The following is a 15,250-nucleotide window of genomic DNA, read 5'->3' on the forward strand; positions in this document are numbered from 1 at the left end:
CGCGAGAGGTTCACTACTCGTGTGACAAATTTTTGAGCCCTACAGAATGTGGAGTCTTTGATGTAGCTTCTTGTAAGCTCTCTCATCTTAATTATAGAATTTTAGAGTACTGTTGATTAAATAAAAAAATTCCTTAATTTTCACTTAATAGAGAGAGTAAGATAAATTACTCCCGCTAAGATAAAAACTCCCGCTTTAGAGGTAAGAGAGAGAAAGATATATAAAAAAGCTATAAGAAAGAGTGAGACAGATGTTATATACCCTACGGAAAACCCCCTGGCGCCATCTCTGTGAAAAGTGCTCAAACTGGTCGCACATAATTATCGACAGTCTTAAGAAGTTCACTTCGCTGTCGATAACGCTGAGCGACCAGTTTGAGCACTTTTTACAGAGATGGCGCCAGGGGTTCTTCAGTAGGGTAGGTATCATCTGTCTCACTCTTTCTTATAGCTTTCTTATATATCTTTCTCTCTCTTATCTCTAAAGCGGGAGATGTAATTTATTTTACTCTTTCTATTCAATCACAATTAATGAATTTCTTTACTTAATCAGCAGTACAATTTACAAATTACTCAAAAGAAAAGCAAGCTGAAGAAGCTTAATTTTTACGGCTAATAGCTGCGAAGCGAACGAATAAAATACCTTTCTCACGAGAGGTCTGACCATTCGAAAAACGTGAATATGAACGTATAGTCTAATCGAAGACTATTGTAGAGGTAAACAAGACGAGGGGTCGTTCCAAGTATTTGGCCACTGCTTGATGAAATGAAATTAATACCTCTGGGGTAGTTTCTAGTGGCGAGCAAAAACTATATAAAAGTAAACTCGTGTCGCGTGCATCGAACGCAGCCCCTACCTTTTCCCTTCCACCCTTTTTAACTTTCCCATCCCGCCTTCTATTAACCCTCGCACCCCCTTCGAATTTCAAGACCCTCCGACGTGTTCTCGAATCCGTGATACCTCTCTGACGAACGCGAAAACTCCTCGAACGCATTTAAGCGGATTTCATTCGATCACGAGCCGGACGAACAAACAAATCGGTTCGACGGACACGTTCAGTATCGTTCGACGATTGTGTACCATCGCCATTGTAGTACCGCGTCGTCGAATAATGAGATTACCTTGGGGAAACTTTTTATTCGGGACGAATTAAAACACGTGCGATAAGTATCGCCAATTATTTTAGTTCGCTCGAAGTAAAAACTTTAATCGAATATTAATTATTACAAGAGCTAGCTTTTGCAAAGGCCGCACGTTCTCCACTTGTGTTACAGATTAATATCATACGTTTGCTTCTCGCGCATTGCTCAGAAATTCGTTCGAATAGTTTCCGTAGTTTTTGTATTTTACGATATCCTCGTGAATGCTTTATGCGTATGGGAAACCGATTAAAGGCAAGAGTGCGGTACGAAAAAAATAGGTCTGGGAAACGTTACGAACAGAGTCTGCTCCGTATAGTCTGCTCTTATTCCGACATCCTGATCACAGGTAGGGGATCTTTTACCGATCTTTTACGAGGTGGACGTCAAGCTCGCAGGATCATCGAATCCCTCACAATGGGCGGTCGTGTTTTTCGTTGCATCCACCAGGATCGACCACACCTTCTACCTGCGTTTATAATCCGGAAGCGTTCGCGAGAGCACGCACCATGTTCCGAGGCATTAAAAAAGATACTGCATCGACACCCTCCAAGAATACACGCGGAGGGAAAAATTTGTTCTGCGAACCTTTCCTTACTGAATAATTCAGTTTAGCAGATTTCTGTTCAGGCCCACGAGACGAGCCGTATCTGTGTATCGATGAAATTTTGGATACGTTTAACGTCGAGTTTTTATCCTGTATCTTAGCCTACAAGACGGTCGTTTTATATAATTTAAGCTGCGTAATTTGTTCGTTTGGTATATCAATAAAACGACAGATTCTGCTTCGAGAAGTAGTGCAAAGAGGTGGTGCATACGTAAGATTTTAATTAAAATTTCGTACATGTACCGCGAAAGAATGGAAATTTAATAAGAAGTAAAGAAGACGCGAAGCCAAATATATTTCTTCTGTTTTCTGTCTTTTTACGAATTCAAGTTTCTGATTTAAGTCTCCCTGCTGTTTATATTTCGCTCCTTTTGTCCACCTTTGAAATTTATGTACTCAATTTTACTTCCAATTTTCAGCTAATGAATATTTCGATTTAGGCCTGGTAAAGCAGACCGTTCTCTTGAATAAATCAAACAAGGCATCTGCAAATTTCCCATTGAACGTACGGACTGAATTGCACGAGGTTTGTCACGCGGATGTTGGAACCGACTGGCTCCTGATGGATTGCGATGGATTTATATACACCTGCACATTGTACTCGAAGTAACTTCGACACAACGAATTGTAAAAGTGGATATTCGATAATCTGGTAATTTCATTTTTACACGAAACCGATTTTCTTCGAAAATCAATCGTACGATCAAAGAATCGATGAAATAACCCTTGCATTCGATTTCACAAGTGCGAATACAAAATTATATATAAAACCCGTATTTAAAGTATTTCTGAATAGGAACCATGGTGAAAAAATTTAGAATTAAGCGATCTTCGTTGATTGAAATAAATTTTTTCGCCGAGAAAGTTACATTTCAAGCGAATAGATAGATTGAGAGAAATATTTGTGCAGCATTTTAGATGCTAGATGTTATCTATTCTTGATACAAGGCAAAACTATGTATGGGTATGCATACTGGGTGTTGAGAAAAATAGGATCCAACACTTTCGACGCCTAAAAGTCTGATCAACATGCGCAGGCCCAAAAAGTAATTCTTTCGACGTAAAATCAACTTTACAATATACGAACGTACCATATTTCGATCCTCTTCCTTATAACGCCCTGTATACAGTGTCCTACATAAAGTGTTACAAGCTGTTCCCTTCGAAACTACCGGCGATATCGAAGTGAATTTTTTTTTAATTAAACAGTGCCCCCTTAGCACCCTTCTTAAGCAATCGAGGAACAAAAAGCGTGGAGAGAAAGTTCCTTCAGAGCGGAGAAAACGGCCACCCCCTCAATTTAAACGAAACGAGGTGTTGCCAACTTTAACTCGAGTACTCTAATAATATTTTTTTAACATACCAGGACTTATTTTGTTACTGATTTTCGTGCTTGCCTAAAAGTTTGACAAACGCTTGGTGGTAAGCGTGCAATAAATTTGCCGGTGGTGTAACTTTAATACCAAGAAGGCACAACACGGGTACGGCGAACACAAGAGCAACCAAGTGTTCATCACCGACAAATTTCAACCGGTCGATTATATTTATTGCCTGATCCCGCCGGGCAGATTACATTATTTTAGTGGTTAATGCGTTACGCCTGTGTGTTGGGTTCCACGGGTAGGGACGGGTAGGGTTGTACACGTGGTAGCCGGTACGACAAAATATTCGGCAGGGTTTTGAGATCTCTACGCTAAATGTACTCAAATAAAGCAATCTCTACGATCAGACAACGAGAACGCGGCGGCATTTGTCTTTTATCCTACGTTCCACCCCTTCCCCTTTTTCGACGTCCAGCCAGTTCCCACCCCAACCCCTTCAAGTATTTTGACGACAGTGGCCACTGGTCACTGCAGCCGGATCCAGCTTCCTCCTCTTTGTCAAGGCGAACCCTTCTGACAAAGCGAAGGTGGTAGTCCGCCGGAGAATTAATTGCTTTCAACAATATTTACGTTGTCTCGTCTAAAAGATTCCTTCCTTTCTTTTCGTCCTGAGCTTCATTTCTTTTTTTCTTCTTTCTTTCTTTTTTTTTTTACAGAGACCGTGGCCGTGATCCCTCATCCCCCGAGAAGCCGAGGAAGATGTCGCGCGATTTTTATCGAGTTTGCAAAGATTCTCGTGACCTGGCCGCCTCGGGTGTACAAGCCTTCGTTCTCTGGTATGGGAACGTAGCAGAAGAGAGCCACGAGAGAAGTGATTAACATCCGAATAACATCACCAACGAATATCTATTGATAATTTTCTCACGTCCAGTGTGATTATATTATATATTACTAGATTATAGTGTATTATATGCTTTTGTCTAGACAATATTGCAATTAAGGTAAACAAACGTTTAGTATCTTTAATTGTAATACCGTCTGGACAAAAGGGATGTTAACGAGAAAAGGTCACTAGGCAATAGAAGGTTTTTATTAGGATTCTCTCGGGCACAGAATATTTTTCTACCGTTTCACGTATCTTTTTGCTCGTTATGCGATGTATACGTCTTGTTTGTTTGCTTGTCTTCGACAAATTTTACACTTTCCGTACAAATTACGGTTTACGCGTGCTAGTATTTCCAGTTCGATGTTTACTTTAGCCAAATAGTGTTAATCGGCTGGATGCAGCTATGTCTTCCTTTCTTCTTCTTCTCTTTTTTTGCTTGATCAAATTAGTCGTAGCTTTGTCCATTGAATTTTTTAACAGCTGGCTTATTTCTGTTTAAATACGTAAAAAATGGTGAGCACGATGATGATGATGATAATTTCTACATAACTTTCATGGAAGGATATCTGTCAGCCGCTATTCGGTAAAATATTGCATGTTTTTATGATCGTTTAATATTATTTTGATACTTTGTATAAATATTCTCCAAGGAAGTAGCAAACGAATACACGATAACCTAATCTAACCAGTTCGTTTCGATAAATCTACCTATTAAACATGTATTTTCTGCCATGTCGTTCAAACATTTTTGTTACCCGCCATGTGAAATCTTGTATCTAATACTTTATGACCGGAAATGTCGTAAAAGGTGTACGTAATATCATCCCAATTGATTCAAAGTAAATAGTGGAATACTTGGTGTCTTTTTTTTATGTAATTTTATCACAACCACCTGGTGATTAAAATGTTCGACTATACGATAGTAATCGAATGAAACAAAGTATGGTGGCATAATAATAGCGAAGAATTAAAGGCGAAAAAAATGAAAAAGAATGAGAGAGAAAGAAGAGTCATCGTGAAAGAAAGGAGGCTGCAGGTTCTCAAATTGCAGTGAAATCGGGCACCGACGCGTCGCGTGGGTTTCATATGACGACCAGACCACCGATGACGATGCTGTTTTTCTTTCGCTCCAAATATACTCTTCATCCCTTATGATATAACATCGAATTCGAAGGAGAGCGTAAACCCGATACAAATGATTGCGCGGCAATTGCATTTTATTGGACGCGCTTTTAGAGCGGTTAAAATCGAGGAAATACTCGAAGGTCTCCCCTGTCTTTCGAGGGTACTAAGCTTTAGGCGATCAGGACTTTGCTTCGTTCAATCGAAACAGGTAGGATATTTTTCAACCTCAGGCGTTTATAAAATAATTATATTTTTCAACACATAGCGTTTCAGTCTCAAAGAGCACGTTAATATTATAATACAATAAATTACGAGTAACCTGACTTGGTTCTTCCTTATAATACAACGCTAAGTTAAGGATCTATCCGTCGGGATATACCTGCTGTACAAAATTTACAAATGTTCAACTATTTACAGGAATCTCGAAAATATATTTCACTTTCCGTGTTCCATATCTCGCACGATAAATATTACAGTAATATTAAGAAGAAAATAATTATACGTTATAAATATAATTAATGTTGCTCTACGAAGCGAACGAATTTATGGTACATGAAATCGGTTGAAAAATGATTGTTACTGAAACGAGATTGCAATTACAATCTCAAGTATTTACAAAACGGAAATAACGAGTCGTTCGTTTGTTTCTGACACGGGGTTCGTGTATAATCGAACGGAATGAAACGTTCGCTCCACTGACACTCTCGTCTAGTTTCGATGATCGGTTTGCAAGTTCGTGAATTGGCACAACGAAAGCTTTCGCGCGAAAGTCTTTGAAGGTTGGGTTATTGCAACAAATCGTACAACGCGGTGATGTACGACTGCGCCATTTGAAGCGTCTCGTACTTGGACAGCTGCCGATCGTTCCCCAAAGATGGAAGGTACGCCCTCAATCTGTCAAAGGCTTTATTCAGATTCTGCATTCTTCTCCGTTCCCTCGCGTTCGCCGCCAGTCTGCGTTTCCTAACGATCGTCGAGCTGACGTATTTACCTCTTCTTCTGACGACGTTCCGATTCCCCCCAGTCCCGTCGATCCCAGACCCTATGTGATCCGCACTGTCGCTCATCTCCGCGTCGTCCTCGCTGTCAGCGTCCACGATTCCGTCCGAGAAACTGCTCGCATTGCTGATGACACTACCGCGAGACGATTGCGCCTTCTCGTGTTCCGTTTCCGCCTCAGCGTCGCCGGTTCCGTCGGTGTCCGCGTCCATGCTGTTCACTTCCTCCGTCGAATCAATCGTAGCGTGTTGCGTTACCTCGCTGTTAACCGTCGACGGGCTTCTCTTCAAGGTATACCTTTTGTTCACCTCGTCCATCGAGCCCAGAAGACGATATATCACTGGGGTGGTTATCGTGTCAGGCTCCGACGACATGGACAAAGTTGTCGCTGGACTGACGGAACGCAAGCTCGCGGTTGGGCTTGGCGTGTGCCAACCATCGCTGCGATTACCATCGTACACGATGCACTGCGGTATCGTAATAGTGCTCACTGGAGGAAGATCAGCCTTGCTCTTCGAATACGAGTAGCTGGGTAGATCTAGGTACGTGCAGGATACGACTTCGTCTTCTCTAGGCGGGAACATGTATCCGTAACGAAACATCTCCTGCAGTTCCATACCAGACTGTTTCTGAACGAGCGTTGGACACTGCAATAATCCGAGTAGACCCAGGAGTGGTCCCTTCTATGCTTTCTGTCTATGCCTTCACTGAATGTCCACTGTATCGACACGAAATCACAGTTCAGCGAAACGGTTACGACGCCTTGAGTATCGTTCTGTTCCTCAGCTCGATCGAGACCGCGGGTACAGGGGATGAGGCTGAGTCTCTTCGAAATTCTTTACACGCACGCCGACTCGGCTGTCGGGGTGATTCTAAAGTCAGATGGTACAACGCCGAGGGATTTATGCGTTTTCGGAGCGAGGCACCCTCGTGCAGCACGTGCCGCACGACCAATGAAAACTTCCCAACTCGCCCCACCATTCCCACGGGTGAAGTAGAGCCGACCAGCCCCGAGTATGCGAACGGCTAGCGCAACAGGTGGCTTCGGCGCCTCCATCCTACACGATCATGTAGAAAATCGCCCAGCCATTACCTGACCCTTCACAGAGTGACATACGCGTATACTAATACACATCTACCAAACGTACATTCTACAGGTGAGCTCTCCTCGACCAGGTATCGCATTGATATTCGTATTTGCATAGCTGCTACTTTCGATAGATACCTAAACGGAAGCTGTCGTTTATCGAGATAAACCACTGAACAGTTTTCTTGTTAATTAGATAAAACATCTCAGAGTAATAGCGAGAGTTGATAGTTTTGTAAACAATTTAAATTTGAAGCTAAAAAGTGATATTAAATATCAGTTGATGGTTTGTTATTCAGTTAAGAAATAGCAGGCTGTTCGAAGGGACAGCCGAAATTCAGAGTTCACACGCTTAAGCCGTCGGGATCGATCATGGAATGGGGAGCGTGGTCCGGCGCAGAATCTTGGGAAAAGAACGGATCGTATCTTGTAAAGGGTGCAAATACTTCAGGGGCGTAAGGTCCAGTTACATTTTTACTCGCTCAATTAGCGAAAACAGGTAGGATAAAGTTTGCGGCGAGCACGAAGGTGGTCCGCAGCAACCCGATCTCTGTCATTCCCTTCGGACGCGGCCGTCTTGGATTTCGGGATCGTCCCGCCATTGCCCGAAAATTCTTCCTAAGTAGCGACACGGTAATCCTCCGTTCGAAACCTTTTGCCACTTTCCGTACTTTCGACGTGAACAATCGAACGATCGGCAACTTTTCCTTTTATCATCGCATTTAACGGCTTGGCGCTTCAATATATTATCTACACGCGCGATACCACGGTATTTTTTATTTCGAACGCTTTTATCACTTTCATACGAGGATATTCCCCCCGTTAAATTGGGTTGCAATTTAAAAATTGATTGCTTTCATCTATTATCTTCTTGTTTCAGAACGGAACTGGGACGGGACCAATAATTAAGGGTACAAAATGTACGCTTGTCTGCGTCTATCCTTGCTCTATTCACCTACAACGTTACCTACTCTACCGTCTACCTTTTCGGTTACCTGCTTACCCCGGTCGGTGTATCGGCTCAACCCACTCATCCTGTCTTTACTTGTCAAAAGCTTGCTAAAGAATTTACAATTTCCTATCGAGATTACCTCCGGTTAAGTGAAAGTTGAACGAAAAGACTTCCTAGATAAGTAACATCGATATTTCGACTGTCCCTATTAAAATGAAAGAGAATCAGGGAAAGAAATGTACAGAGAACAGATAAATCTCTCTCCCTGTTTCGCTTTACAGAATCAAAGGATTCGTCGGCAGTTTTCGAAAGAAGAAAAGGCAAAAAGGGAAAGAGAAAAGGAAATGGAAGTGATAGAAAAGCGTAAAGGGGAAAAAAGGGTATCAGGTTTAATAAAGTGGCGCGCGAGGTAGGGAAAAAAAAGGAAAGCGAGAGAGAGGAAAAATGGAGCAAGAGAGGCGATATTCCGAAAGCAAGAACGATCCGAGGTAGGTCCGCCGTAGGGATACGCCCTGGGCGTGAGTCGAGTAATTAAATACAAAGTGCACTCATTTGTGAGCTCGGTGGCAAATAACATGTTATCCGACAACTAGTGGTAATTTATGAGATCGCCGTATGACGGTGTCTGGCTGACCCTCCACGAAGCTGGCTCGCAGAGATATCTATATACCGAATATATAATACATAGACAGACCTATTTTAATGAATATGTATATAAAAAATAGAGACGTAAGCTTTCGCAGACAGAAAACAGGCCGAGAGATCGAATAATTACCATTTATTTCACTTCGCTGGCCTTCCATCTCCTCCCCATTTCCCCGATCATCCTTTAACGTTCTTCGCCTTATTAATTATTCATTAAGTTACGCATGCACGATATAATTTTAAATCGATTGAAACGATTGATCAACTCTTTAAATAGATCCGAAACAGTAATGAAAATTCCATCCCTTATTAGACATAGAAAACTGTTTCTTACTTGTAACGTTGAAAACAAGGAAAATTCTCTAGGTTTCGCATATCCCTCGTATCTTTTAACCGCGATCTATTATTTTCAGGCATCGTCTCGCCCGTAGATACCATAGACCAGACATCTACGCGGGTATACCAAAGAAATTCTTAATAATTGATTAGCCTGAACGTGACAGCCGTGACTCTGACACCTGTGCTTCCGAAAAGGAATCACGTGCTATCAAAGGAGATAGATCCGAGTGTTGTATACTACAACGAGCTGACTGTCCGTCTATATGCGCTCTAACTTGCCGTGTCTAGAGCCAGACAGGAGAGACGCGTCGAAGCTTGTTAAGGAGTGCGTGCTGAACCGATTCCTAGAATGCAATTACCGCATTATCCGGTTCCGCTTTCGAATTCCTCATTTTGTCCTTCCAGGCTGCTCGAACGTCGTCCCGCCGCTATTCGTGTTTAAGCATCATCGGCTATTACGAACCGCCGTGCCGGGGCTTACTTCTTAAGGGACGAGAGATGAAAACCGCATCATCCTCTCCAATAATGCTTGCGATATTGCAAATTTCCAACGTTCCGCTTCTTAATGTGTTGCACAAATTCTAACGAACTGTAAATCTTTCTTCTCACACCTTTGCAAACATCTGTTTAGTCTTTCGTTTTTTAATAATTCTCTACGACGACTTGGTGAATTTTATGTTACCGTATCGAATGCTAGGACTTCGATTATTAAAGCATCGAGAGGATTAAATTACTAAATTCTCAGTCGAAAGTCTCAAAACGTCTGAGGGGTTCTAACGTGCTGGGATGAAGGGCTGTTCGTAGTTTTGGCGGATGCAACAAAAGCTGCGATTTCTCAAATGAAAATAGCTTCGTGGAAATCGTAAATTCAGCTACCAGGCGTAGTTATATAGAGCTTGGTGGTCGAGGCGACGCGCCCTAAAACCGGAGTAACTCCGGAACTAGTCTTTATCCGTGACTTTGTCCTTTTCCTCGGAATCGACCGAGTGATCGAAATGGTATATCGGGGCTTGCTCAAATAACTAGGCGGCTCGTCGCTACGTTCAAACGCGGCAAGAAAGACTCCAACTGGAACGCAATAAAGTTATTGTCCGTAATCGTTGTCGTACCCAAATAATACCAATAGACTCGTTGGTGGTCGCCATTGCTTACATAAACCACTGGAACGAAATCGCACGATTGGAACATTGGCATCTCGAGTCGAGATTAGGAGCGATGTTACGATCGTACCTCGGTTCCTAATATATTTCGTTAGTAAATTAGTCCGTTTTAAACTTGAGCTTATCATCTACTCGATTAGTAAGTCTCTCTAATTGATAGCTCCGCCATTTTTTAAAAGAACTACGATATTTTACTCGATAAAAGAGAATAGAAAACGCTTGAACGAGCCACAATCAGCACGCATGCCTATTCTTTAATACTAATGGACATTTAAGTATTTAATAACAAGAAATCTAACAACCCCAATTATGTACGAAGACAAAATTGCTCCCAATTATTCCGTATTTAACGATACATTTATCATTTCAAATCACCGCTATATTTTATATCGTTAATTTCTAAGAAATCCAGAAATCTCGACTGTTGTTTCAAACGCGGCGTACACGCGTTTACGGAAGGGCTTAGAATCAATTAAACGTCTGCAACGATCGGTTTCGATGTTAACGCAAAAGTTGTTTGCATCGTTACGGATGTAATATATGTATACATATACTGTAGCATGGTAACGATCGCCTCGAACCAGCCCACAAAAAGGTAGTCTCGTAATTAACTTAAGCCTAATAGAGCGTTTAGTAGAAAATATTTTGAGGTAGGTCCATTGTATTAGCATAAATCATGGAGGCAAATCTCCCGGGCCACAGATGAGGAACAGTTTATCATAGTTCACAAATGAAGGGGTTACCACGCTGTTATAAGTCGCTCGTAATTACGACTGTGGACGTTTCAAAAGATTTTCCGCCGGAACGGCCACTCGTAGACGCGTTAAAAACTTTTCTGTGCTACGGATACCTGATTTGGAAGAGAAAAAGAATACAACACAGTTGAAGAAAACTGTACTGATGCATACACATGTGAAGAAATAGAAGCTTTACGTTTAGCATTTAAGAAGAAAACTTTTTAAACAACGTAACAATTTCAAAGGAATACATGTCAATTATGATTGATCTACATCGTACCTCTCCACGCTAATTTCAGTTCTGAGGGCATAAAATTCGAATAAGAATTGATGCGGTTACCGGTAACGTGATACGATGCTGCTTAAATATTCAGTACAAAGATTGAATACAGCGTCAGCATTGATTATTGGTAGAATCTGTATGCACAACTTAATGCCCGCCAGCTACTTGTGTGGTCCTGAATATAAAAACGCCACTTTACGGTACATTCCAAAAGGACGCAATAGGTGAAAAACTAAAATTAGCTACTTTTCGAAACGTTACGATATTGCTCTTGATAGACCGTGTACGCGATATCATAGTAAACTAAATGAGATCGCGTAAGGTAAAGTTGAAGTTTACAAAAAACTATATTTTCATGTCCCCGCCCCTTTCTTCGGAAACAGTCTTTAACCCTAACTGTAGGTAAAACGCAAAGGGGTCGTGGTTGGAACCTGTGGGATTGCACGATATCTATTGCCGCGGCATATGTCTGCACCAGCTTCTCTCGTCGAAACCCATAAAAACCCTAGTTTCAGGTTAAAATCGCCACATTGGGTAACCTCGTCCCTGGGTTTCAGGGAACTTCGAGTAATTAAATTGAAGGGTGGTCGCGGGTTCTATCTGAAAAGATCGAAATGTGGTTACGTACCGCAAAATTGACCAGGGGTCGATACAATTGTCTACGGATACGAGTCTACGTAGATGCTCGGTAAAAGGTTCCCGTCGAGACTGAAATCACTCTGATTAACGTCAGTTATGGGATAAATGGTTAAACATCCTAACCAGTTTAACAAACGTCGCACAATGGTGACGCGATACGAGCGATTTTCGGCACTTGAGTGAAACGGGCCGCAGCAATTCAACGGCATAGAAATGCTAACGCGACTTAGGAATTATCAAAGAGGCCGCTTTTGCCAACGATCTGCCGTGTCGAATGGGAAAAAACGTCGACGTGTACCCTCGCGTGCCAAACGATTCATCGTTGCGAACTTCAAAGTTGTACCTTCCTTCTCTTTCCCTCTGGCCTTGTTTCCCCTTCACTTTTTCTTTCGTCACGATGTTTGAAAAAAATCAGGCCTTTTAACAAAATACGGTTTCCCAGCGGTCGACTTTCCTATAAAGATAACAACGGAGAATTATAAATTGGTGTTATATCACCTTTCGCTTGCCTCGAAGATCATTCTACTTATGCAAATTATCGCCTAAGGGAAGAAACTTATATTCGAGGTTTCTATAATTTCATAATACACCAAAAACCTAGCAAAAACATACAAGGTGGCTAGCTTAAAGGTAATCGCCTAAAGATCTTCCTCAGTCGTGGTAAAAAATATTTTGTACGTAATTTGAATAACGTCGAGGGATGAATACATTAGGAGGAATGTTTCATGACAATATCCTGATATTAATTGAAAAGAAACGATAAGAAAATCGACGTGATACCGGTACCAGTGAAGGTGTACGAAAGGTTGCCGCGCGTATTTGAAAAGCGTGACCGTGGTTGTTGAAGTGGTGGCGGCGGCAGTGGTGATGCTGATTATGGCAGACAACGATCGGAAGCAACTTAAGGGCGGGGAAACGGAATCGGGGACTAGCAGCACGCGCCAGCCACACGCCTCGAGTCTTCTTCGGCCTTTTGCCTTCGTCCTCAAACACGTACACCTGGGACAGTTGGCAAGCGAGAGACAAAACCCGGGAATGTGTACTAGACTGTATCTGTTTCTCTTCGACGAAACCGAGAAAGTTGAATTAAAAACGACAACATTGGCCACGAACAAGAATGCAACCAGGACAACAACAGTAGTAACGTTAGTAGAGATGCCAAAATCATCTAGACGCAATTTTATTTTAATTCCAATCAGAGATCCAAAATCGAATATGGCTCGCGCAGGCTGTTGATAGAAAGCTGAACGTTCTTCCGTTAAGCTAAAAGCTCGAGGTACCTACTTTTCTACAGTGAAGTCAGTAATAACGGAAACGTAGTCACAGCGATCTTTCGAGGATACATGATTTCCTCGGATGGTAATTTGGCGGACGGTAGGTAGATTAAACCCTCGAGGCAGCGGGTGCAGCAGCCTGCTTACCGTATGCTCCCCATATGGCTCGTCCTCCCTCGAAAAAACGACCCGTGCAGGCTCGAGCGCCTTATTCACCCTCTTCTGTTAAACCACCTTCTCACTACCCTTTACCTAAAAATCCTTGTAATAGGTGCAACCATATTTTCACTACCAATGCACGAGATTATACCAAATCACGCTGTCATTCGTTGGCCAGAAACATTGTAAGATCAAAGTCAAAAAGGCTCGATTCGAATGCGCCAAGGGAGTGAAAAGGGTAAGGATAATTTACAATTAGAGGTAAATCAGAGGGATACGTTACGCAGAAATTGAGTACGATAACGTCTGCGAGTTTCGTTCGGTCTTCGAACGATGGTGCGTTTTATACAAATCCTGTTGTACGATTAAACGTAATTATTTATTAACGCCACGGATGTATCGTTATTTATAACTTTAATGGATTGGATTACTTTTCAGTGAAATGTGAGTCAAGTAAAAGCGACGAGAACGCATTACGAGGATCAGTGATGAAGGTGATCACACCGCCATCGCTAACAGTACCTCCTCCGGATGTGGGCGGCGCTCTTTTCGGATAGTCTCGTCAGACGTTATCGTGAATTACTCGTTAGTCCGTGAGAGAATCGCTTGAATTTCCTCTGTTGCCTTACATTCATCGATATTATAATTTAGATACGTGCCGCCAAAAACAAGTATTCACTCGCAACAGTACTGTACCGATTTAAAAGGAAACTTTGTCTGTCCGCGCGCGAATCAATTAAAATACAGATTGGAAACATCGATATCGCTTCACACGTATCGACACGGATGCTTGCTGTAATTACGAAATTCGTTCGTCAGCTATAAATTTCATTTCGAGCACTTCGTAGGCGACAAATGACTCGAGATACAGATTGGTGAAAAAAGAACAACAAGGAAACTCGTGAACTGTCATTGAAAGCTTTTGTTCGAGAGATAGATACCGGCTGATCCAATCTCTCGATAATACATGCGCGTTAAAATAGGCGCGAAGAGCATTTCTGAAACAACACTGCGAAGATCGGCGAACGATTGTAAGATTCTATCTACCCTTTTTTCCTTTTTTTCTTTCTGCAGCACTACGCGTACACTTTCCTCCCCATTTTTCTTCTCCTTCCCTCTTTTCTTCTCGTGGGAATAGACGCGATCAAGATCGTTAGCTGCCCCGGAACCGAACCTGCAGAAGGAAAAAGGAAAGTTCAAGGAAATTTACACGCACTGCCTCTTTTAGTGAGATATTCCAGTTAGCTGAAACGCGCGACCCTTCTCTGGAATGCATATTCAATGAGAGGATGAGAGTCGCGATAAAATTCAGTTAGTTTCGTCTCGCTTTTGTTTGTTCTTCATTAGTGAGTCTTTACTCGATCCATGTGAACCATACTTTCGACTATCCTCCGCTTTTAGTATCAATCGAAAGTTTCTAATCAATAGATAGCAAATCAGCAAAATCTCGATTCCAACATCTATTATTTTAGAAATTTGAACAACCATGACATTATCATTGCACACAGCAGTTGGTGCTTAAACGGTCATTGATTTTGGTACACCAACAGCGGTTACAGGTGTCAACATTCCCGATGAGACACCCGACACCAATGTCACGGTTCTTCTTGTTCTAAATAGGCCGGGTGGTCCTCTCACCTCTTTCGAACCTATCTTTACGAAGATCTCGGATCAGCTTCAACGACGAGCTTACTGCTACTTACTAAAACGGTACACGGATAAGAAGCAGATGACTGACACGAAAGAATTACACACCTCGCAAGGGTCGCGCGGGTATCCGGGACCAGTTGCGTGAAAAAAATGTGCGCCTCTTATTAAAGAAAATCGAACCGCAACGCTAACGTGGAGAACGTAAGAAAAAATTGATTGAAAACAAATGTAGACGCATTTACCAGAA

The 15,250-nt window shown here is 42.1% G+C and overlaps 2 protein-coding genes and 1 long non-coding RNA gene across 3 annotated transcripts in view; all 3 read right to left on the minus strand.

Annotated features, from left to right (window-relative positions):
- The window catches only part of Mpcp1 (Mitochondrial phosphate carrier protein 1), a 209,700-nt gene that overhangs the window by 139,045 nt on the left and 55,405 nt on the right, over positions 1–15,250 (minus strand). The window lies entirely within an intron of this gene.
- On the minus strand, positions 5,865–6,695 carry Ato (atonal). The gene has a single exon (XM_076903209.1). It carries the CDS (start codon positions 6,693–6,695, stop codon positions 5,865–5,867), a length of 831 nt encoding a protein of 276 aa, XP_076759324.1.
- Positions 9,226–9,569, minus strand: LOC143428518 (uncharacterized). Its single transcript, XR_013102433.1, has 2 exons — positions 9,461–9,569; positions 9,226–9,385 (listed from the first exon to the last, which is right to left on the minus strand). It is a non-coding gene; the product is annotated as an uncharacterized LOC143428518 (long non-coding RNA).

This window comes from Xylocopa sonorina, chromosome 10 (genome assembly GCF_050948175.1).
Source record: "Xylocopa sonorina isolate GNS202 chromosome 10, iyXylSono1_principal, whole genome shotgun sequence".
NCBI classification, from domain to species: domain Eukaryota; kingdom Metazoa; phylum Arthropoda; class Insecta; order Hymenoptera; family Apidae; genus Xylocopa; species Xylocopa sonorina.